Source organism: Salvelinus sp. IW2-2015, linkage group LG16 (assembly GCF_002910315.2).
Source record: "Salvelinus sp. IW2-2015 linkage group LG16, ASM291031v2, whole genome shotgun sequence".
Taxonomy (NCBI): Eukaryota; Metazoa; Chordata; class Actinopteri; order Salmoniformes; family Salmonidae; genus Salvelinus; species Salvelinus sp. IW2-2015.
The window spans coordinates 20,273,610-20,298,610 of NC_036856.1; the positions used below are offsets into that span (position 1 = coordinate 20,273,610).

At 41.0% G+C, this 25,001-nt stretch overlaps 2 protein-coding genes across 10 annotated transcripts in view; both read right to left on the reverse strand.

Moving 5' to 3' along the window:
• Nucleotides 1-786, reverse strand: part of eps15 (epidermal growth factor receptor pathway substrate 15) — a 24,871-nt gene extending 24,085 nt beyond the window's left edge. For 6 of the 8 annotated variants that reach the window (XM_024004478.2, XM_024004479.2, XM_024004477.2 and 3 more), the window contains exon 1: nt 474-778. The gene's annotated coding sequence lies outside the window, so the exon portion shown is untranslated. Of the gene's footprint in view, nt 1-473 lie in introns of all 8 variants that reach the window. The other 2 variants (XM_070447592.1, XM_070447591.1) reach the window with 2 other exon arrangements.
• A 4,162-nt stretch (nt 787-4,948) lies between these two features.
• LOC111975788 (torsin-1A-like) lies at nt 4,949-18,411 on the reverse strand. 2 transcript variants are annotated; one of them, XR_011481162.1, is made up of 8 exons: nt 18,215-18,411; nt 17,749-18,015; nt 17,173-17,295; nt 16,811-17,076; nt 16,095-16,270; nt 15,865-15,989; nt 11,647-15,226; nt 4,949-11,506 (listed from the first exon to the last, which is right to left on the reverse strand). XR_011481162.1 is itself a non-coding variant. In XM_024004373.2 (7 exons), the coding sequence occupies exons 2-7, from the start codon at nt 17,912-17,914 to the stop codon at nt 14,979-14,981; spliced, it is 1,104 nt and encodes a 367-aa protein (XP_023860141.1). In that variant the 5' UTR covers nt 17,915-18,015; nt 18,215-18,411; the 3' UTR covers nt 4,949-14,978. The 2 variants fall into 2 exon arrangements, 1 of the variants encoding a protein (XP_023860141.1); XM_024004373.2 differs by having other exon boundaries at nt 4,949-15,226.
• Nucleotides 18,412-25,001: the final 6,590 nt, after the last annotated feature.

The following is a 25,001-nucleotide window of genomic DNA, read 5'->3' on the forward strand; positions in this document are numbered from 1 at the left end:
TGCTGGCGGTGCTTTCACTCTAGTGGTAGCATGAGACGGAGTCTACAACCCACACAAGTGGCTCAGGTAGTGCAGCTCATCCAGGATGGCACATCAATGCGAGCTGTGGCAAGAAGGTTTGCTGTGTCTGTCAGCGTAGTGTCCAGAGCATGGAGGCGCTACCAGGAGACAGGCCAGTACATCAGGAGACGTGGAGGAGGCCGTAGGAGGGCAACAACCCAGCAGCAGGACCGCTACCATCAATGAGTGCATGCAACCCATTGATGGTGTTTTGGATCAGTAATCACTAAAGCAGAACATGTCAGCTAAATGTGAATTACATTTTGAGCATGTCAAGCTGATATTGCATAAAGTGAGCAGGCTATGAAATTGTGTCTCTGTGACACTCATCCAACATATGACATGTAGTCCAATCACCACATTTCAACGGTCGAAAAAACCGCAGGAAGGTTCAGTATTTATTCATTACTTACCCCCATCTTCAAATTGTTCTCGGAAATAAATGGAGGACTCAGTAAATACGTTATTGATGCGACCGATACGGTCATCAAAAGCATCGACAGGGTTGTCATTTCAGTTTGCTAAAAAAAATACCCTCTAAAATAGAAATTGTAATACACTATGTAAATAAGTACCATACATTTTATAGACACCGAATCTAGCYGTAAAACTAGCTATGGCTAGTTACATGCTGTATTCGTCAAAATCCTGACCTCAAATGCTGCACTTACTGCAAGCCCCAAACGCTGTTGACGGTCTCCTCTCGTTTCCAAACAGATGTCTGGTTTTCATTGGATAGCAGCTCCAGGAGGAAGCGTAACAACCTTTAACCAATCGAATTAATTGAAAAAAGCATGGGACAAATCGTTTCAGCCAATGCCAGCTGACCATGCGTTTGCTTCACACACGCCCCTCAGTAGCCGAATGAGTAGGTGGTATTTATCTCTCGCACGGCGCCCCGGGTGAGAGAGTGGAGTTTGCACGAATGCAGTAGAATGGGTAAAAAAAAACACGCTACACACCCGGCGCGCCAGGTGCAATAAATCATGTGCACCTTCTGTGATTCTGGTAGTAGTTTTTCTTATTTTTTTGGTAAAGCGATTTAAAATATACAATATAGAAAAACAAACGGAGTATAGAATATAGTATAGAAACATCACAAACAACGGGCAGGGGAATAAAGACAATACATTATATAAAGACCTTGTAAAACTAACGAACGTTCAATTTCATAAAAAAAGAATAAGAGGCGTTTGACTCATAAATGTAAATTTATGAATATGGAATTTAGCTAAAATAACAATGAGGTTACTTAAGAAGAAAGGCTTTGCATATACGTTAATATACGTTGTAAACCAAATATCACATTTTCAAGAAGAAGGGAAATATTTCCATGTATTTGATCTAAAACAAATCTTCTGATATCTTGCCATAGCTTCCAGGTATAAGAGCAATACCAAAATAAATGTAAAGCAGTCTCCGGTTGTTCATTACAGAAGGTATAAAAAACTTCAATGTATATATTTTTTTACTTTTCAAGATAATGTTTAGTAGTGTAGAACTTATGGATTAATTTAGAATATCTTTAATCTCATGAGTTAAAATACATTTCTGAAAAAGAGACCAAAAAAAGAAAGAGGCCATTCTAGAAAGACATGAGGTATGGGACTGAAACAACATCACATTGAAATAAAGCATATATTTTCCTAATGTTGTTCCAAACAGAAGGAGAGAAATCTATATTGCCTGCTGTCAGCTGGATCAAGAGAAGGTAAAGAAGAGGGGATGGATTTGGCTACATCCATAAAAAGTACAATAACTCCAGAGGGGATTGCATCAAAAATTACAGCAAATTCCTTTGGAGTGATCAGTATTTTATGAAAGCTAAAAATTCAGCATAATTAAATAAAATACCATTGATGAGTTGAATCACCAATATAATATTGTTTCGGAGTAGTTATTTGAGGCCACCTAAATGAGAAAGAACATACTGTGAGATAAAATGACATATAGAGGTAGGATTCTTCAGGAATTGCTTAATCCAATTAATCTTTAAAGTGTTATTCAAAGAGGGAAAATCAAGAAAATTGAGACCACCCTCTTCACAAGTATTCATAATGACAGATTTCTTGATATAATGTGTCCTGTTCTACCATACAAAATAAAAAAAAGTATCTTGCTTATCTGATTTTCGACATGTAATGATAAAGCAACATAAGTGAGCCTGGAAATACCCTCATTCTTTGTGAGCAATATTCTACTATTCAGAGATAAATCCCTTGTATCCAGTGATTAAGTTTCTTTTGAGTTCTCTGTGATAGGGTTAAAGTTCAGTATGCATCAAGCTTTTTCATTCTTAGTTATCGTAATTCCCAGATAAGGCTGTGTCCTTAACTGGGATGTCAGAGATTGAGGGCATATCACAGTTTTTAACTGGCAACAGACCAGATGCTTTAGATAATGAATGAATCCCATTAAGCACAGTTGGAATCTGAGATGAATCATTTAAGAAGAGGGTAGTGTCATCCGCTAACTGACTAATAATCTCCATGTCTGCAATAGAAATACCCTTTAAAACACTTGTCTTGATATGAGAAGTAATAAACTGTGTGGCTAATAGAAAGAGATCAGGTGAAATTGGACACCCTTGTCTGTACCCTGAATTAATTCAAACCTTGGAGAGGTACATTCTTTCAATTTCATAGAGATATTATCATATGTATACAGAGTTTTAATAGTTTTACAAAATACCTCTCCAAAGCCACATTTTTTAAGGGCATAAAATGTCATGTTCTACTGTATCAAAGGCTTTATAAGAATCCCAAAATAGTAAAAAACTCAACAGAGAACACATTTGAGTAATCTATGATATCTAATATCAGTCTGACATTATTCTAGATGTCTATTTTTCATGAACTCATATTTTACATGTGAAAATTATACTTTACATGCTTGTATAATTAAGTCACTATTTTACCTCCATAGAGTTTTTCATAAACGCTGACTGGGACTATAATGGCATCCAAAACAGCCCTTAATCATTTAGCAAGGACAAGCGCTATTAGCTTATAATAGTTATTTAAAAGGCACCGATTATCAATGAGTAACAAGTATTTTTTAGGTTTAGGAGTTAGAGTAATTAAACCTTGCGTTAGAGTGGGAGGGACTGCTTCATTGGCTATACTTCAGAGTACACTTTCAATAGAAAGGGGGCCAATTCTTTGGAAAAACTTCTGCAGAATTCTGTTGATGGTAGTATTACCATCAATCCCAGGGGATTTGTTAATTTGAAAGTGATCAATAGCCTCTATAATTTCCTCTAAGGAGATGGAATTATCTCATAATTCTTGATCAGAAGAATCAATAGAGATAACATTTCCAAGAGAATCAAAGAACAGAGCTGCAGACTCCTCACACTACCTAGGAGTATACTGTACATTAAGTTCCTGTAAAAAATTGGCACAGTAGTTGGCAATTGTTCTAGATCATATTATTCACCTTTAACTGTTCAAAAGAGTTACTTTTAGAGTGAAATTTCTCCAGTCTGAAGGAATTAGCAGAGTTCTGCTTTCCTTCTTGATGAAAGTACCCTCTTCCTTAACCTTGTAAATTTCACCCAGTTTATTTTGTTCCTTAATTAACTCCGCTTTATCCGTATCTGAAAGACTATTAGGTCTCTGGAAGAGCAAATCTTCGCAAGATCACTGCTATATTTTCTTAAATATTTAGCCATTTCAAACTTTAGAACTTCCCAGTTTGTTCTTTGGAGACTTTCACTTCTGGARTGTATTCCAAAAATGTATAATGCACCCTATGATATCAAATTTGACTATTTCATCTTTTAAGATGGAGCTATTAAGTTTCCATTATAAAGCCTTGCACTAACTATCATTACAGAGAAATATTTTAGCTTGTATGCAAATAGCTCTATGGTCTGTTATAGGTGTGTCAACAATATGAACAGAAACATCCTTTCGTAACCCCTCTGAAACCATCCAATTGTCAATACATAAACATCTAGTACATGTTTTGTAACACCAGATATACGTAGGATCTCTCAACAGAAAATTTCTCTCTCCATATATCCACTAGATCCAACTTCTGCATAAATAACTTAACTTTAAATAACCAGATATTAACAGATATCTAATAACATATTCTGTGAATATCATTTAGCTAGCTATCTAGTCATTTTAACAAATTTGATCCATATTTAGCACAGTAGAAAGCAGGCTTCCAGACCAGAACAATGTAAAACGTGAACGCACGATCCAGAATGACAACACCTCACCTGATTGTTCGGAAGAAAAAGCCCTGTCCACCAGAGCTTGTGTTTTTCTGTGCTGCTTGCTTGCATATTTCTTTTTTACAACTGCAAAACATTTGGCACAGGTTAGTCACAAAATTATTGCCAAAACTCTGAGCGCACAGATTCAACATCGACAAATGTAGTTTTGATTCACAGAAGATTCACCAGTTGCAAGTTTAGTAAATTAGTTGCATTAATTCTGAAATGTTGTTGCATGCTTGCAAATCTTATTGAATTTATTCACATATCAACTTACATGTTTGGAAGTGTTGTATTTATTCACACATCATGTTATGAGCTTGTGTTGTATTTATTCTCAAAAGAAGTTCCATGTTTGCAAATATTTTTTGCAACTACAACACTTAGTATACAGGTGCAACTCATATTTTACATGCTTGTATAATTAAGTCACTCTTTTACCTCCCTAGAGTTCAGCTAGGTGCCAGCAGAACTGAAGCATGCTGATGGGAATCAACTGAGGTGAAATAATCAGCCCACAATTGATTATGAGTGCAGGTTTTAGATTCAACAGTAAACCGACTCAAATTAATCAAGGATCCTTTATTAGTCTAAAGTAACTTAAAATCCATCTGGGACAGCACACTTTCTTTTTCTTTTGCAGCCACTTTGTTTGCCTGGTCTGAGAGAGACAACTAACCATTTTTATTTATTTTTTTACACACACAATGATATGGACAGGGGTCATTAAAAAGCAGAAATTATGGAGGACGACACAATATCATAAGTCATATGCTATACATAATGCAACCTCACATTTTCTTACAAAACCAAAGATGTACAGTCAATATGCTAACACTTTTTACAATGACGGAAAAACAGGCAGTAAAAATAGCTACAGCACATGTACAGACAATGGAACACTTATAAAAACTTGATATGTATGTACTTGCTAATTATAATTAGGAAGTGTATTGWGCAAGTAACACATTCCCAATGGACAAAAAAAAGCATCAAAGCATTGTTGGAATAATCAGATTATAATAATGGGCTCCCGAGTGCCGCAGCGGTCTAAGGCACTGCATCTTAGTGCAAGAGGCATCACCCCAGTCCCTAGTTCGAATCKAGGCTGTATTACATACGGCCGTGATTGGGAGTCCCATAGGGTGGCGCACAATTTGCCCAGCGTTGTCCAGGTTTGGCCGGGGTAGGCCGTCATTGTAAATAAGAATTTGTTCATAACTGACTTGCCTAGTTAAATAAAGGTTAAATAAAAATGTTTAATTATATAACTTAAATCAAGTAAATGAAAGTCAATAATTCTAGATCAAAAAAAAGTGTAGGGGACACAAATGTTACATTCACGTCTTAAAAATGTAGTTCATATTCGTGGAATACTCAGACCATGTACAGTGCATTTGAAAAGTATTCAGATCCCTTCCCTTTTCCCACATTGTTACATTACAGCCTTACTCCAAAATTGATTAAATAAAGATACTCATCAATACAGTATCCCATAATGACAAAGCTAAATAAGGTTTTTAGAAATTTTTGCAAATATAAACAACTAAAAACATACCTTATTTACATAAGTATTTAGACCATTACGGCCTCCCGAGTGGCACAGTGATCTAAGGGACTGCATCGCAGTGCTAGCTGTGCTACTAGAGATCCAGGTTAGAGTCCAGGCTTTGTCGCTGCCGGCCGCGACCGGGAGACCCATGGGGCGGTACACAATTGGCTTAGCGTCGTCCGGGTTAGGGGAGGGTTTGGCCGGCAGGAATGTTCTTGTCACAATGACAACTAGCGACTCCTGTGGCGGGCTGGGAGCAATGCACGCTGACACGGTCATCAGGTGCACGGTGTTTCCTCCGACATATTGCTGTGGCTGGCTGCCGGGTTTAAGTGTCATTGTGTCGAGAAGTAGTGCGGCTTGGCTGGGATGTTTCAGAGAACGCCAGGCTCTCGACCTTCACCTCTCCCGAGTCCGTATGGGAGTTGCAGCAATGGTACAAGACTGTAACTACCAATTGGATACCACGAAATTGGGGAGAATAAATAAATAAAAGGATTCAGACCCTTTGATTCAGACCCACCCATATTTGATTCAGACCCACCCAAATCAGCTGGGCTTGACAATCTGGACCCTCTATTTCTGAAACTGTCCGCCGCCATTGTCGCACCCCCTATTACCAGCCTGTTCAACCTCTCCTTCGTATCATCTGAGATCCCCAAGGATTGGAAAGCTGCCGCGGTCATCCCCCTCTTCAAAGGGGGAGACACCCTGGACCCAAACTGTTACGACTAATATCCATCTGCCCTGCCTATCTAAGGTCTTCGAAAGCCAAGTCAACAAACAGATCACTGACCATCTCGAATCCCACCGTACCTTCTCCGCTGTGCAATCCGGTTTCCGAGCCGGTCACGGGTGCACCTCAGCCACGCTCAAGGTACTAAACGATATCATAACCGCCATCGATAAAAGACAGTACTGTGCAGCCGTCTTTATCGACCTGGCCAAGGCTTTCGACTCTGTCAATCACCATATTCTTATCGGCAGACTCAGTAGCCTCGGTTTTTCTAATGACTGCCTTGCCTGGTTCACCAACTACTTTGCAGACAGAGTTCAGTGTGTCAAATCGGAGGGCATGTTGTCCGGTCCTCTGGCAGTCTCTATGGGGGTACCACAGGGTTCAATTCTCGGGCCGACTCTTTTCTCTGTATATATCAATGATGTTGCTCTTGCTGCGGGCGATTCCCTGATCCACCTCTACGCAGACGACACCATTCTGTATACTTCTGGCCCTTCCTTGGACACTGTGCTATCTAACCTCCAAACGAGCTTCAATGCCATACAACACTCCTTCCGTGGCCTCCAACTGCTCTTAAACGCTAGTAAAACCAAATGCATGCTTTTCAACCGTTCGCTGCCTGCACCCGCACGCCCGACTAGCATCACCACCCTGGATGGTTCCGACCTAGAATATGTAGACATCTATAAGTACCTAGGTGTCTGGCTAGACTGCAAACTCTCCTTCCAGACTCATATCAAACATCTCCAATCCAAAATGAAATCTAGAGTCGGCTTTCTATTTCGCAACAAAGCCTCCTTCACTCACGCCACCAAACTTACCCTAGTAAAACTGACTATCCTACCGATCCTCGACTTCGGCGATGTCATCTACAAAATATCTTCCAATACTCTACTCAGAAAACTGGATGCAGTTTATCACAGTGCCATCCGTTGTGTTACTAAAGCACCTTATACCACCCACCACTGCGACCTGTATGCTCTAGTCGGCTGGCCCTCGCTACATGTTCGTCGTCAGACCCACTGGCTCCAGGTCATCTACAAGGCTATGCTAGGTAAAGRGCCGCCTTATCTCAGTTCACTGGTCACGATGGCAACACCCACCCGTAGCACGCGCTCCAGCAGGTGTATCTCACTGATCATCCCTAAAGCCAAAACCTCATTTGGCCGCCTTTCCTTCCAGTTCTCTGCTGCCTGCGACTGGAACAAATTGCAAAAATCTCTGAAGTTGCAGACTTTTATCTCCCTCAACAACTTTAAACATCTGCTATCTGAGCAGCTAACCGATCGCTGCAGCTGTACATAGTCCATCGGTATATAGCACACCCAATTTACCTACCTCATCTCCATAATGTTTTTATTTATTTACTTTTCTGCTCTTTTGCACACCAGTATCTCTACTTACACATGATCATCTGATGATTTATCACTCCAGTGTTAATCTGCTAAATTGTAATTATTCGCTCCTATGGCCTATTTATTGCCTACCTCCTCATGCCTTTTGCACACATTGTATATAGATTCTCTTTTTTTTCTACTATGTTATTGACTTGTTATTGTTTACTCCATGTGTAACTCTGTGTTGTTGTCTGTTCACACTGCTATGCTTTATCTTGGCCAGGTCGCAGTTGCAAATGAGAACTTGTTCTCAACTAGCCTACCTGGTTAAATAAAGGTGAAATAAAAAAATAAAAAATAAATATGAGACTCGAAATTGAGCTCAGGTGCATCCTGTTTACATTGATCATCCTTGAGATGTCCACCTGTGGTAAATTCAATTGATTGGACATAATTTGGAAATGCACACACCTGTCTATATAAATGTCCTACAGTTGACAGTGCATGTCAGAGAAAAAACCAAGCCAAGAGGTCGAAGGGATTGTCCGTAGAGCTCCGAGACAGGATTGTGTTGAGGCACAGATCAGGGAGAGGGTACCAAAAAATGTATGCATCATTGAAATCCCCAAGAACACTCCATCATTCTTAAATGGAAGAAGTTTGGAAACAACAAGACTCTTCCTAGAGCTGGTTGCCCGACCAAACTGAGCAATCGTGGGAGAAGGGCCTTGGTCAGGGAGGGGACCAAGAACCCGATGGTCACGCTGACAGAGCTCCAGATTTCTTCTGTGGAGATAGAACCTTCCAGAAGGACAACCATCTCTGCAGTACTCCACCAATCAGGCCTTTATGGTAGTGGCCAGAAGGAAGCCACTTCTCAGTAAAAGGCACATGACAGCCCGCTTGGAGTTTGCCAAAAGTCACCTAAAGGAATCTATGAGAAAAAAGATAATCTGGTCTGATGAAACCAAGATTGAACTCTTTGGCCTGAATGCCAAGTCTGGAGGAAACCTGGCACCATCCCTACGGTGAAGCACGGCGGCAGCATTATGCTGTGGGAATGTTTTTCAGTGGCAGGGACTGGGAGACTAGTCAGGTTCCAGGGAAAGATGGTCGATCTCTAGTACAGAGAGATCCTTGATGAAAACCTGCTTCAGAGCTCTCAGGACCTCAGACTGGGGCGAAGGTTCACCTTCCAACAGGACAACAACTCTAAGCACACAGACAAGACAACGCAGGAGTGGGTTCAGGACCATTCTCCGAGTGTCCTTGAGTGGCCCAGCCAGAGCCCGGACTTGAACCCGATCGCACATCTTTGGAGAAACCTGAAAATAGCTGTGCAGCGACGCTCCCCCTCCAACCTGACAGATCTAGAGAGAGAAGAATGGGAGAAACTCCCCAACTACAGGTGTGCCAAGCTTGTAGCGTCATTCCCAAGAAGACTCAAGGCTGTAATCGCTGGCAAAGGTGCTTCAACAAGGTACTGAGGAAAGGGTCTGAATACTTATGTAAATGAGATTTTTTTGTTTTTAAGTAATGTGCAACACATTCCTTTTTCATTATGGGGTATTGTGTGTAGATTGATGAGGAAAAAAAGCTATTTAATACATTTTAGAATAAGGCTGTAATGTTAAAAATTTGGGTAAAAAGTCAAGGGGTCCGAATAATTTCCTAATGCACTGTAGTTCAGTAACCATTTCAACAATAAGCAGTTGCCTGTACTATTGCACATCAATACTACTTTCTTCAAACGTGAATTGTAGTTTTTCAGCAGGTTATAAATTATTTAAAGTGATGTCACACTGTTAACCTGTGAATATTTAATTAACCTGTAAAACAAGTAATCTATATACAATTCTAGAATAATCATTCAAATGCCCTTCAAAAGTTAATTGAATTATATTTAGTCTAGTTTGCTGTAATATACAGTATTTCTTCCTTTGCATTGAACGTGCCTGCCACCGCTTAAGCAGATAGTTGTAATATATCAGTGCCAACAAAACAAAAAGATATACAGTACCACTCAAAAGTTTGGACACACCGACTAATTCAGGGGGTTCTCTCTATTTTTACCCTTTCCTACATTGAAGAATAATAGTGAAGACATCAAAACTATGAAATAACACATATGGAATCATGTAGTAACCAAAAAAGTGTTTAAAAAAATCAAAATATATTTGAGATTTGAGATTCTTCAAAGTAGCCACCCTTTGCCTTGACGGATTTGCACTCTTGAATTCTCTCAACCAGCTACACCTGGAAAGATTTTCCAACAGTCTTGAATGAGATATGCTGAGCACTTGGCTGCTTTTCCTTCAGCCTGCGGTCCAACTCATCCAAAACCATCTCATTTGGGTTGAGGTTGGGTGATTGTGGAGGCCAGGTCATCTGATGCAGCACTCCATCGCTCTCCTTCTTGGTCAAATAGCCCTTACACAGCCTGGAGGTGTGTTGGGTCATTGTCCTGTTGAAAAACAAATCATAGTCCCACTAAGCGCAAACCAGATGGGATGGCATTTCGCTGCAGAATGCTGTGGTAGCCATGCTGGTTAAGTGTGCCTTGAATTCTAAATAAATGACTGACAGTGTCACCATCAAAGCATCCACACACCATCACACCTCCTCCTCCATGCTTCACGGTGGGAACCACACGAGAAGATCATCCGTTCACCTACTCTGCATCTCCTAGACACAAATTTGGACTCATCAGACCAAAGGACAGATTGCCACCAGTCTAATGTACATTGCTTGTGTTTCTTGGCCCAAGCAAGTCTCTTTTTTATTGGTGTCCTTTAGAGGTGGTGTCTTTGCAGCAATTCGACCATGAAGGCCTGATTCACGCAGTCTCCTTTGAACAGTTGATGTTGAGATGTGTCTGATACTTGAACTCTGTAAAGCATTTATTTGGGCTGCAATCTGAGGTGCAGTTAACTCTAAATCAAATAAAATGTTATTGGTCACATACACATGGTTAGCAGATGTTTTTGCGAGTGAAGCAAAATGCTTGTGTTTCTAGTTCCGACAGTGCAGTAATATGTAACAAGTAATCTAACAATTCCACAACATCTACCTAATACACACAAATATAAGTAAAGGGATGGAATAAGAATAAATACATATATGAGCGATGACCGAGCGACATAGGCAAGATGCAGTAGATGGTATAAAATACAGTTTATACATATGAAATGAGTAATGCAAGATATGTAAACACTATTGAAGTGCCATTATTAAAGTGACTAGTGATCCATTTATTAATGTGGCCAATGATTTCAAGTCTGTATGTAGGCAGCAGCCTCTCTGTGCTAGTGATGGCTGTCAGTCTCTCGGTCCCAGCTTTGATGCACCTGTACTGACCTCACCTTCTGGATGGTAGCGGGGTGAACAGGCCGTGGCCCGGGTGGTTGTTGTCCTCGATGATCTTTCTGGCCCTCCTGTGACATCAGGTGCTGTAGTTGGAGGGCAGGTTGTTTGCCCCCGGTGATGCGTTGAGCAGACCGCAACACTCTCTGGAGACCCCTGCAGTTGTGGGCGGTGTAGTTGCCGTACCAGGCAGTGATACAGCCGACAGGATGCTCTCAATTGTGCATCTGTAAAAGTTTGTGAGGTTTTTGGGTGACAAACCAAATTTCTTCAGCCTCCTGAGGTTGAATAGGTGCTGTCTTTGCCACACTGTGTGTGTGGGTGGACCATTTTAGTTTGTCAGTGATGTGTACGCCAAGGAACTCACCTTCTCCACTGCTGTCCCGTCGATGTGGATAGGGGGGTGCTCCCACTGCTGTTTACTGAAGACCACGAACATTTCCTTTGTTTTGTTGACGTTGAATGAGAGGTTGTTTTACGGACACCACACTCCGAGTGCCCTCACGTCCTCCCTGTAGGCTGTCTCGTTGTTGTTGGCAATCAAACTTGATGATTGAGTTGGAAGCGTGCATGGCCARGCAGTCATGGGTGAACAGGGAGTACAGGAGGGGGCTGAGCATGCACCCTTGTGGGGCCCCAGTGTTGAGGAACAGCGAAGTGCAGATGTTGTTTCCTCCCTTCACCACCTGGGAGCGGCCCGTCAGGAAGTCCAGGACCCAATTGCACAGGGCGGGGTTGAGACCCAGGGCCTCAAGCTTAATGATGAGCTTGGAGGGTACTATGGTGTTGAATGCTGAGCTGTAGTCAACGAACAGCATTCTTACATAGGTATTCCTCTTGTCCAGATGGGATAGGGCAGTATGATGGCAATTGCATCGTCTGTGGACCTATTGGGGCAGTAAGCAAATTGAAGTGGGTCCTGGGTGGCAGGTAAGGTGGAGGTGATATGATCCTTGACTAGTCTCTCAAAGCACTTCATGATGACAGAAGTGAGTGCTGCGGGGAGATAGTAATTTAGTTCTGTTACCTTTGCCTTCTTGGGTACAGGAACAATGGTGGCCATCTTGAAGCATGTGGGGACAGCAGACGGGGATAGGGAGAGATTGAATATGTCCGTAAACACACCAGCCAGTTGGTCTGCACCATGCTCTGAGGACACGGCTAGGGATGCCGTCTGGGCCGGCAGCCTTGCGAGGGTCAACACGTTTAAATGTCTTACTCACATCGGCCACCGAGAAGGAGAGGGGGGGCCCACAGTCCTTGGTAGCGGGCCGCGTCGGTGGCACTATTATTATCCTCAAAGCAGGCAAAAGTGTTTAGTTTGTCTGGAAGCAAGACGTAGGTGTCCGTGACGTGGCAGGTTTTCATTTTGTAGTCCGTGATTGTCTGTAGACCCTGCCACACGTATGAGCCGTTGAATTGCGACTCCACTTTGTCCCTATAACGACATTTTGCTTGTTTGATTGCCTTGCAGAGGGAATAACTACACTGGTTGTATTCAGCCATATTCCCAGTCATCTTTCTATGGTTAAATGCGGTGGTTTGCGCTTTCAGTTTTGCGCGAATGCCACCATCTATCCACGGTTTCTGGTTAGGGTAGGTTTTAAGTCACAGTGGGTACAAGATCTCCAAAGCACTTCCTTATAAACTCACTCACCGAATCAGCGTATAAAGGCTCTGAGGCTGCCCGGAACATTTCCCTGTCCGTGTGATCAAAACAATCTTGAAGCATGGATTCCGATTGGTCAGACCAGCGTTGAATAGTTCTAGTCATGGGTACATCCTGTTTGAGTTTCTGCCTATAGGACGGGAGGAGAAAAATGGAGTCATGGTCAGATTTGACGAAGGGAGGGTGGGGGAGGGCCTTGTATGCATCACGGAAGTTAGAGAAGCAGTGATACAGTGTATTGACGGCACGAGTGCTACAATCAATATGCTAATAGAATTTAGGTAGCCTTGTTCTCAAATTTTCCTTGATAAAATCCCCAGCTACAATAAATGCAGCCTCAGGATATGTGGTTTCCAGTTTGCATAGAGTCCAGTGAAGTTCCTTGAGGGCCGTCGTGATATCGGCTTGAGCGGGGATATACACGGCTGTGACAGTAACGGACAAGAATTCTCTTGGGAGATAATATGGTCGGCATTTGATTGTGAGGAATTCTAGGTTAGGTGAACAAAAGGACTTGAGTTGCTGTATGTTGTTATGATTATAATATGAGTCATTAATCATGAAGCATACACCCCTGCCCTTCTTCAAAAGAGAGATGTTTATTTCTGTTGCCGCGACTCAAAGAATCCCGGTGGCTGTACCGACTCCGACAACATATCCAGAGAGAGCCATGTTTCCGTGAAACAGACTGTTACAATCCCTGATGTCTGGAAAGCAACCCTTGACCTAATTTCGTCTTCCTTGTTATCTAGACTGGACATTGGCGAGWAATATAAATCGGAAGCGGTGGGTGGTGTGCAAGCCTCCGAAGTCTGACCAGGAGGCTGCTCCGTCTACCTCTTCTGCGGAGACATTGCTTTGGGTCGGCCTCTGGAATGAGATCCAACTTTGAGTCGCGGGTTGCGGTGCAAACAAAGGATCCGCTTCGAGAAAGTCATATTCCTGGACGTAATGTTGGTAATTTGCCGTCACTCTGATATCCTCTATTTCTTCCTGGCTGTATGTAATAACACTTATGATTGTCTGGGCTAACAATGTAAAAAATAAAACAGAAAAAAACAAAATACTGCATAGTTTCCTAAGGACTAGAAGCGAGATGACACTGTCGGCACCATCTTGATAGGTCTAATGAACTTATCCTCTTCAGCAGAGGTAACTCTGGGTCTTCCTTTCCTGTGGCAGTCCTCATGAGAGCCAGTTTCATCAAAGCGCCTAATGGTTTTTGAAACTGCACTTGAAGAAACTTTCAAAGTTCTTGACATTTTCCAGATTGACTGACCTTTATGTCTTCAAGTAATGATGGACTGTTGTTCCTCTTTTCTTATTTGATCTGTTCTTGCCATAATATGGACTTGGTCTTTTACCAAATAAGGCCATCTTCTGTATACCATCCCTACCTTGTCACAACACAACTGATTGGCTCAAACACATTAAGGAAAGAATTTCCACAAATGAACTTTAAACAAGGCACACCTGTTAATTGAAATGCATTCCGGTGACTACCTCATGAAGCTGGTTGAGAGAATTGCAAGAGTGTGCAAAGCTGTCATCAAGGCAGAGGGTGGCTACTTTGAAGAATCAAATATTTTGATTTGTTTAACACTTTTGTCGTTACTACATGATTCCATATGTGTTATTTCATAGTTTTGATGTCCACTATTATTCTACAATGTAGAAAAAAGTACAAATAAAGAAAAACCCTTGAATGAGTAGGTGTGTCCAAACATTTGACTGGTACTGTACATGCAAATAATAATACTAGAGTTGACCTGAGCTTGAAGTAAAATAATTGCATAAAAATTGTCTAATGAGGAAGTTGAAAATGCACTCAAATCTCTTTCGTTATCAGATTGAATCTTACTATAGCCAGATGCTCTACGCTTCCTTTCTTGGCAGTGTAGGGTGAGGAATGGGCATACCACATGTTTGATTGACATGTGCCATTACAGAAATGTTCAATGTCAGCAGGACATACTTTTTCCTTTTTGCCAAAACACCGTTCATGTGTTTTCTGGGTTGCATTGGTCTGTTTAGGGTAGGAAGAAATTGATCCTCTGTGGTATGGATTTGCAGCCTTGGGCAGAGAACAGCCTCTCCTCCTTGGGTATATATAGCATGGCCTTCGCCACTTCGTCCAGCGTTCCCTCGTCTGGCTCCAAACCCCGCGCTGCATAGGCATCACGGGCACAGAGCTTGACATGACGGTATTCCAGAGGTAGGAAGGGCACAAAGAAGTCAATAAGGTGACCTGACATCAGTTCACTCTGTGCAAAGCCTCCTGGAAAGCAGACAAACTGGTAAATCCACAATTCGAGAAAGGTATTTACATCAAAACATGGTATGTAATTCAAAATGTTTTAATCCATTTCTAATTAGTATTCTGTATTTTGCAAACTATTAGTTTTTGTGTTAACAGTGTAGTAGGGTTCATGAGAAAGGCATCTTCAATCTTGCTCTGTGAAAACGTATTTACAGTGCATTTGGAAAGTGTTCCGGACTTGAACCCGATCAAACATCTCTGGAGTCCTGAATATAGCTGTGTAGCAACTCTCCCCATCCAACCTGACAGAGCTTGAGAGGCTCTGCAGAGAAGAATGGGAGAAACTCCCGCTTGTAGCTTAATACCCAAGAGGCTTTAATCGCTGCCAAAGGTGATTCAACAAAGTACTGAGTAAAGGGTCTGAATACTTATGTAAATGTGATGTTTATTTTATAAATTTGCTAAAATTTATAAAAACCTGTTTTTGTGTTGTCTTTATGTAGATTGACAAGGGGAAAAAAACAATTTGATCAATTTTAGAATGAGGCTGTAATGTAACAGATGTGGAAAAAGTAAAGGGGTCTAAATACTTTCCAAATGCACTATATCTAAAAGCTGAGAATGAGTGTGAGTGATTGTAAAGCCACTGTTGGTACCTTGAGAATCCATAGCTTCAGCACGTAGCCGGTGTTCCAAGTCCTCCATCCCAATGTCCTCTCTGTTTTGCCCTGAGTGCCAGAAGTCCAAGGCCACATCGTTGATGGTGGTCCCACCAATATTACTACAAATAATTATTACAACATATCTTGATTAGGGTCAGTTGGGTTTCCTTACATGAGTTAGTGGAAGAGGCCTCGCAATAATTTAAAGGGTATATATGGCTAACCTGAGGAATAAGAAGACAGCCCTCCTATAGCTGACCCCATCCACATTGTCATAATGGTCCATATAGGGCTTGATAGCATCTATAAGGCCGGGGTGCAGTTTCTCAGCCTCATCAAAGATGAAAAGTGTCTGTGGGCAACGCAGCACCATGTCCCGGATAGCTTCTCTGAGCTGGCCCTGGAAAGAGCCAGGTGTGAGCACAAAAATATCACCTCTCACTCGCTCCCATTTAAGACAGGTGTGCAATATATTCACAAGATTAAAATATGCACAGGCATTCCATGTATTATTCTACATGTTTTAATCCACAAAATATTGCTTGGAGTTTGGACATACTATTGTACATTTGTTTAATTCCTGCTTTGGTCGAGATCAAGTTGTGTAATTGAATCAATTGCTTCACTATCATTTTGAAATAGAGATAGTATGTATTATGCAATTTAACATTGAGTTCATAATTGGTTGGAAGGTTGCCTAGCTGGTGTGAGTTCCAATAACTTATTTAGGTGGTGACCTGGAAAATGTCAAAGTTCACATTTTCTTTTTAAACTAAATATTTAGGTAGTCCTACTCCATGAATGTTGACAATGCATGGCAATAAAACAGGGTCTCAAAAGATGTATTATATAATCTATTAACCCATATTCACAACATAGTTCTGTTCTGCACATGTTCCTGGCAGAGAGGAGTCATGTCTGTACCAACAGCTAGGCTCACCTTGTATGTGTCCACTAGTCTGGCATGGGGGAAATGGAATGGGGCGATGAACAGACGCACACACTCGCTCTTCACCCCGTCCCGGTACAAGTTGTCAGCTACAATCCGGGTCACAAAGTTCTTGCCCGTGCCGGAGCAGCCATGGAAGGAGAGGGTCAATGGCTTATTGGATTCAGGGTTACTGATGAAGCCCTGCACAGCCTTCAGAACCACTGATTGGGCAAGGTGCTGCCCATGAAGCTTTAGCTGTAGATCACTAGCCAGACCTGAAACAGAACATCAAAATGAGCACTGCATAAAAATGACATAGCTGGTGGGACATACATTAATATAAATATTGCCTCAATATGACTTCATCTTACCTGTAATATTATTTGTTATCCGACAATCCCCCGATTCACAACACTGTCCCAGGCTGCAATACCACTGTGACAGCAAACTGATATAGTCTTGAGGGAATGCTGCCCATAGGTCCCTAGTAGGTACTAAAATGGCCACACAAATGTACAGTGTAAACATGTAATGCAGAGTTAGACACAGCTGTTGCAATCAATTAAACAACACTATAATTTCTGCTTAAGACAAGTTTGCAAGGAAAATACTAACACTTTTACATATCATCACTGGATAATAAATTAAATAAGACATTCCCTCTATGTTTGAATAAACTAACTAATCATCGTTGCTTACTTATATTTATCTGCATTGTAATAAAAATAGGTTTGTCCTGTGTAAAAACGAATTTATGCCTTACAAATTGTTCCTATGGACAGTCAGTGACAAGTACAAGCTCCAGTGCGTCTGTTTCTTTAGTGAGGATAGATCCGACATGATCGATCTGACTACACCCAGACTGTTGGAATTACGGTCTCAATTTTGATATTTCTACAGAATAAACATTTTTTTTTTTACTTGCAGAAAATAAATAAACACCATACCTTGCTGAGTCGCATCATCTTGATTCGGTTGACACTCCCCTTCCCATATATTACAATAAATATAATTGAAATAATACGTAGATACATTTGAAATACTGTCAAATTGAAAGAAATCTGCCTTTGCAGAAACAGCCCAAAATATGGGCAATAGTGGGTAGAAGAACATCAGTGACGCCGTAAATGTGCGATTATAAGAGAGTGGTCGTCAATGACGGCATTCTTCAAACCTCTGTCCATTCAAACCTGTCATACTATGGAGCGAAATATCTGCCAAAAGATGGAATATACGTATCGTTAGAAAATCCATATCAAAATTGTTAGGATAGTAAGAAAAGCAATGCGCGAAACATGGAATGTAAACGTTACATTTAATCTGTGAACATACAAACACTATGTTACGATTACGGACTAACATTTTAGGTTTGAACAAATCTTGTTGTGTTGCAATTATGATGTACTATAATACCTTTCACAGTTTTGGAGATTTCATCTCACCAACAAACAAAAAAACGTACACCAAACGGCCTGTGAGGAGTGCTACGCGAACAAACATAACACAGTATAGAAAAAACGGAAGTCAGGGAAACCGGAAAGAGGTATCCTGCACGTTTTCAAGTTAAAAGTATCCATTCTATATCACTCCTTAGTTTAAATTTACTTCACAATTAGGTATTGTTGTGAATTGTGAGATATTACTGCACTGTTGGAGCTAGAAACACAAGCATTTCGCTACACCCGCAATAACATCTGCTAAATATGTGTATGTGACCAATACAATTTGATTATGCCTACAACAGTGAAGTTTCAGTCCGCTAAGTGTATCTCTACAGCATTGGCATCTACCAGGAATAATAAAACAGAATAATAGCTGTTTAGTTCATCTATGAATTATGTATGACCTCTTGAGTCTTTGCCACTCAAAATATTTGGATATTTATTTTATGCCTCAAAATCTTGCCAAAGCATATTGTGTAGGAGGGGTTAATATTTGACATGATTTATATGAATCGGGTCATGAACATATGGATTTTGAGATTAACATGTTAGAGGTTAAACGTAGGCTAAATCTGGCATAAATTTATTCCCACACTTTACAATAACTCTGTTGCAGTGGTTTTAGGTCAGGGGTGTCAAACATACGGCCCGCGGGCCGGAACCGGCCCCCAAGGAGGTTCGATCAGGCCCGCAGGATAATTTGAAAGTGGAAAAAATGCAATAAAAGACCATGGAAATTAATATTTAATTCGCTGCAATTCATGATTATCCGCTAAGGGGCGCACTCTTTCATCAGAGTAGAAGACAAGCCCGCATCACTGAGACAGACTCTGAAAACAGCAGAACGGTATCAATGCGCCAATCTGCTGCTTTGTTACGACGTTGTTAATACCGATTGGTCTCTACCTCTCCGCTACACCCTCATTAGCCAAAATGTCGTTATCCAAACGGAGAAAAAGTAGATAAGGATGTAGAATTTTCAAAAGAAAAATGACCACGTCCTTTTATTTACAGAGATGCACGGAAAACTTCGTGCTTGAGTGGTGTTTGCAACAAGTTTCGTATTGAAGGATATTAATATGCGACGCCACTACGAGACTCATACAGCGAAAAATATGACGGCTTGCAAGGACAACTGAGAAGAGATAAGATTAACGAATGCTGGCGGTCTGAGGAACCAGCAGTCACTTCGATCAGAGCCGAGAATAGTGGAGCAGCGGTAAAGCCGAGCTACCTAATTGGCTAGCGAAATAGCATTAGCATCGAGCCGTATTGCGGGAAGTTGAGAAACGTTTCACGGTATTTGGTGAACTTGAGACAGAATTGTTCAGTTTTCGCTCACCTTTCACAGTTAAAGCTTCTGATCTGCCGGTCGAAATTTCAGCTAGAGATATGATTTGCAGTGTGATGCAGATTTGAAGGGCAAATTTGCCTCTTGAGGTCTGGACAGATTTTATCAGTATCTACTACCAGGTACCCCCAAATTAACAGCCCTGGCTGCTAAAATTTTGTGCATGTTTGGGACAACCTACCTTGTGAACAAAATTTTCTCAGTGATGAATATCAATAAAACAAAAAGCGTTCAAGGCTCACAAACAAGCACTTAAAATAGATTCTGAAAGTGACAGCTATTCAGGACATGACACCTGGTGTTGATGCACTTGACAGGCCAAAATATGCCAAGTTTCAGGAACAAAACAAGTCCAGCTAGACTAACACCTTTAAAATGCTGCCTTAGATACTGTTTGCATTGAAAGAATACAGCTCTGTGAAGATGAATCCTACTGTGGTGATTTAAAAAAATGTGCACTTTAATGTTAGTCAGCAGCTTCAAAACAAAAGTTGTGTGATGGAATTCTACTGTTCATACAACTCCATAAATTTTCAGTATGTATTGTATGTGTATGTATGTTTCATGTATGAAGTTTACAGATTACAGGACAGGCGAAACACTTTCTTATTAACACATTTAAAATTCACTCTCCTTAGTTTGTAAGGTGTACGCAGGGATTACATTTAGATTTTATATTGCGTATGTGTAAGTGGTTTAAAAATTCCTTTCGTTTTAAAAGTCTCATTTAATCTTAAAGTGCATTACTATATTTTTCAGTACCAATTAAAGTTTTGTGCCTTTGTACAATCAGTGGGATCAGTTGCAATGCATATTTGTGAATGATAAAAGTAAATTGCACATTTGTCTAAGGAAATATGAGGTGTTTCATGAAATGTTTTGTAAAAGGATAGTTCATTAAATTTCAATATTTTCCTAATGTTCTTGTGCTTCTTTACACCAAAACAAAGGAAAGACATGATATTTTGGTTATTTATAGCAGAGTATGGTATAATTTTAATGGTCCGGCCCACTTGACATCTCCCTAGGCCGTATGTGGCCCACGATGCGAAATGAGTTTGACACCCCTGTTTTAGGTAGTCTCTGTATAGGCTATTCCCTCCATCGCAACATTGCTGCCCATTTGAAGAGCGTGTGATCTCCATGCGCCTTTGGAAAAGCTCCCTTCAGCCTCAGAAGATGTCCTTCTGGAGGCATGCAGCCATAGTCATTATACCCTAATGCTAAATAAAGGTTAAATAAATAATGTAGGCCTATTTGCCGACTAGCCATCATTCCAACATATTTAAACATTTAATTCATCCTTCATTCAGTTCAGTCAGTTAATGTCATCCATTCAGTAATTTGTCTGAGTTGCAATAGGAACTAAATTAAAGAGAATAGAACAGTCTTATCCATTTGTTTATTAAAATCCATGTGTGTATTCTATTATCTAAATTCTCCAAAGGTCTTTAGCCTAACACTTTTTTTACATTTTTAATTTAAGCCTATCAAAAAATAAATAAATAGGCCTTCAACTTACTGGCATTGCAATTGATCAAATCAAGTTGTCACATGCGCGGAAGACAACAGGTGAAGTAGACCTTAGAGAAATGCTTCCTTACAAGCCCTAAACAACAATGCAGTTAAAAAATTACAAAAAAAAACGTACAAAAATAAGAATAACAAATAAGTCACAAATAATTAAAGAGCAGCAGTAAAATAACAATAGCTATCATTTTGGGTACTGGTGATGACTGCAAGCTAAGATTTTGAAAGTATGATGTTGACATGATCAGTCCAATCAAAGCTACTGTAGATATAACGTGATTTGACAATTTTATCTGTGGCCAATGGCCTTGAGCCTTCTTGGATGGGCACTTCTAATGTAAATCTATGGCAGCACCCAAGGGGCTTGAATTTGAGAGCTCTACCCTTAGACTTGGCGGTGACGTAGTGTCTCCATGAGTGACAGAACACTGAGCCAATTACAGAGCTCCATATTTTCTGCTGGCTTGCCCCACCACCACACAAAGCACTGCGCCAGGCTGAAACACCTGCATTTTGGAGCTCCCTTACTCAAGAAAACAAAAAAAGGCCATGTTTGTATGCAGCTTTATTAACTCAATTATATATATATAATTTTTTACATTGTTTGCAAACTGATATGTGACACGTATTAATGCCAAAATAACACGCAAAACAGGCCATGGCTATTTCGCTCAGGACAGGTTATAGCCAATACTTAATATTTTGTCTCATTTGATATGGATATAGCCTCTGCATGATGGTGTTGTGCAACACAAATGGCTATAACAAGCCTACATACAGACTGTAATTCACTAATACAGTCAAAATGCCGATTTTTAGGCCTACAGTCCGTGCTCCTAAATACTAGAAAAAGTGTGATTCATTAGGTTACATGATCCCTACAGTAGCCCCATGAGCGTATATACAAATAAATGCAATTATATTGCCATTAAATAACACACAACAGCAGTGGCGACCCATCATTCAGGGCAGGTGGGGGAAGAGCCTGTTTTGAGCCCCACATTTTAAGCAAAAATAAATATATATATTTGGAGGGGCTTGCCTGTTTTGCATGTTATTTTGGCATTAATATTTCAAATCAAATTTTATTTGTCACATACACATGGTTAGCAGATGTTAATGCGAGTGTAGCGAAATGCTTGTGCTTCTAGTTCCAACCATGCAGTAATATCTAACAAGTACAATATCTAACAATTTCACAACGACCTTATACACACAAGTGTAAAGGAATGATTAAGAATATGTATATAAAAATATATATGGATGAGCGATGGACGAACGGCATAGGCAAGATGCAGTAGATGGTAGAGTACAGTATATACAATTGAGATGAGTAGTGCATGTAAACATTATATAAAGTGGCATAGTTTAAAGTGACACATTTATTACATCCAATTTTTAATTATTAAAGTGGCTAGAGATTGAGTCAGTATGTTGGCAGCAGCCTCTCAATGTTAGTGATGGCTGTTTAACAGTCTGATGGCCTTGAGATAGACTGAAAAACAGCTTCTCGGTCCCAGCTTTGATGCACCTGTATTGACCTTGCCTTCTGGATGATAGAGGGGTGAACTCGGGTGGTTGTTGTCCTTGATGATCTTTTTGGCCTTCCTGTGACATCGGGAGGTGTAGGTGTCCTGGAGAGCAGGTAGTTTGCCCCCAATGATGCGTTGTGCAGACCTCACTACCCTCTGGAGAGCCTTACGGTTGTGGGCGGAGCAGTTGCCGTACCAGGCGGTGATACAGCCCGACAGGATGCTCTCGATTGTGCATCTGTAAAAGTTTGTGAGTGTTTTTGGTGACAAGCCAAATTTCTTTAGCCTCCTGAGGTTGAAGAGGCGCTGCTGCACCTTCTTCATCACGCTGTCTGTGTGGGTGGACCATTTCAGTTTGTCCATGATGTGTACACCGCGGAACTTAAACTTCTCCAATACTGTCCCGTCGATGTGGATAGGGGGGTGCACCCTCTGCTGTTATATTTGTCACATATTCAAGCCCCTTGGTTGCTGCCGTAGAGTTACATTAGAAGTGCCCATCCAAGAAGACTCAAGGTCATTGGCCACAGATAAAATTACATCAAATCACGTTATATCTACAGTAGCTTTGATTGAACTGTCAACGTCATACTTTCAACATTTTTCGTGAATCAAGTCGACAATCTATTTGCAAATCCTTTTCATATGAAGAGAAATTATACATAAAACGTATCGGTGCTCATCGGCCATTGGACATAAACATTACACAGGTCGCAAATTCAACAATGAGTTGTTTGTTAATAGTGGAGTCTGCCACTAGCACAGTCAGTGTAGTCAGCTCAGCTATCCCCATTGAGACCGTGTCTGTGCCTCGATCTAGGTTGGGCAAAACTAAACATGGCGGTGTTCGCCTTAGCAATCTCACTGGAATAAAGACCTCCTCCATTCACGATAGCAAATTTCAATTTACTAAAAAAACAGCGTTTTCATCTTTTGAGATTCTAGTCATGAAATCTATACAGCCTACTCAATCACTTTTTATAGTTACTGTTTACAGGCCTGTTGGAGGGCCTGTTGTCCGGACCTCTGGCAGTCTCTATGGGGGTGCCACAGGGTTCAAATCTCGGGCCGACTCTCTTCTCTGTATACATCAGTGATGTKGCTCTTGCTGCTGGTGATTCTCTGATCCACCTCTACGCAGGCGACACCATTCTGTATACTTCTGGCCCCTCTTTGGACACTGTGTTAACTAACCTCCAGACGAGCTTCAATGCCATACAACTCTCCTTCCGTGGCCTCCAACTGCTCTTAAARACAAGTAAAACTAAATGCATGCTATTCAATCGATCACTGTCCACACCTGCCCGCCCATCCAGCATCACTACTCTGGACGGATCTGACTTAGAATATGTGGACAACTACAAATACCTAGGTATATGGTTAGACTGTAAACTCTCCTTCCAGACTCACATTAAGCATCTCCAATCCAAATTTAAATCTAGAATCGGCTTCCTATATCGCAACAAAGCATCCTTCACTCATGCTGCCAAACATACCCTCGTAAAACTGACCATCCTACCGATCCTCGACTTCGGCGATGTCATCTATAGAATAGCCTCCAACACTCTACTCAACAAACTGGATGCAGTCTATCACAGTGCCATCCGTTTTGTCACCAAAGCCCCATACACTACCCACCATTGCGACCTGTACGCTCTCGTTGGTTGGCCCTCGCTTCATAATCGTCGCCAAACCCACTGGCTCCAGGTTATCTACAAGTCTCTGCTAAGTAAAGCCCCGCCTCATCTCAGCTCACTGGTCACCATAGCAGCACCCACCCGTAGCAAGCGCTCCAGCAGGTATATCTCACTGGTCACCCCCAAAGCCAATTCTTCCTTTGGTCACCTTTCCTTCCAGTTCTCTGCTGCCAATGACTGGAACGAACTGCAAAAAATCTATTAAGCTGGAGACTCATATCTCCCTCACTAATTTTAAGCATCAGCTGTCAGAGCAGCTCACAGATCACTGCACATAGCCTATCTGTAAACAGCCCATCCATCTACCTCATCCCAATACTGTATTTATTTATTTTGCTCCTTTGCACCCCAGTATCTCTAATTGCACATTCATCTTCTGCACATCTACCATTCCAGTGTTTAATTGACATATTGTAATTACTTCGCCATCATGGCCCATTTATTGCCTTACCTCCCTTATCTTACCTCATTTGCACTCACTGTATATAGACTTTTCCTTTTCTTTTTTCTACTATGTTATTGACTGTATGTTTTGTTTATTCCATGTGTAACTCTGTGTTATTGTATGTGTCGAACTGCTTTGCTTTATCTTGGTCAGGTCACAGTTGTAAATGAGAACTTGTTCTCAACTAGCCTACCTGGTTAAAT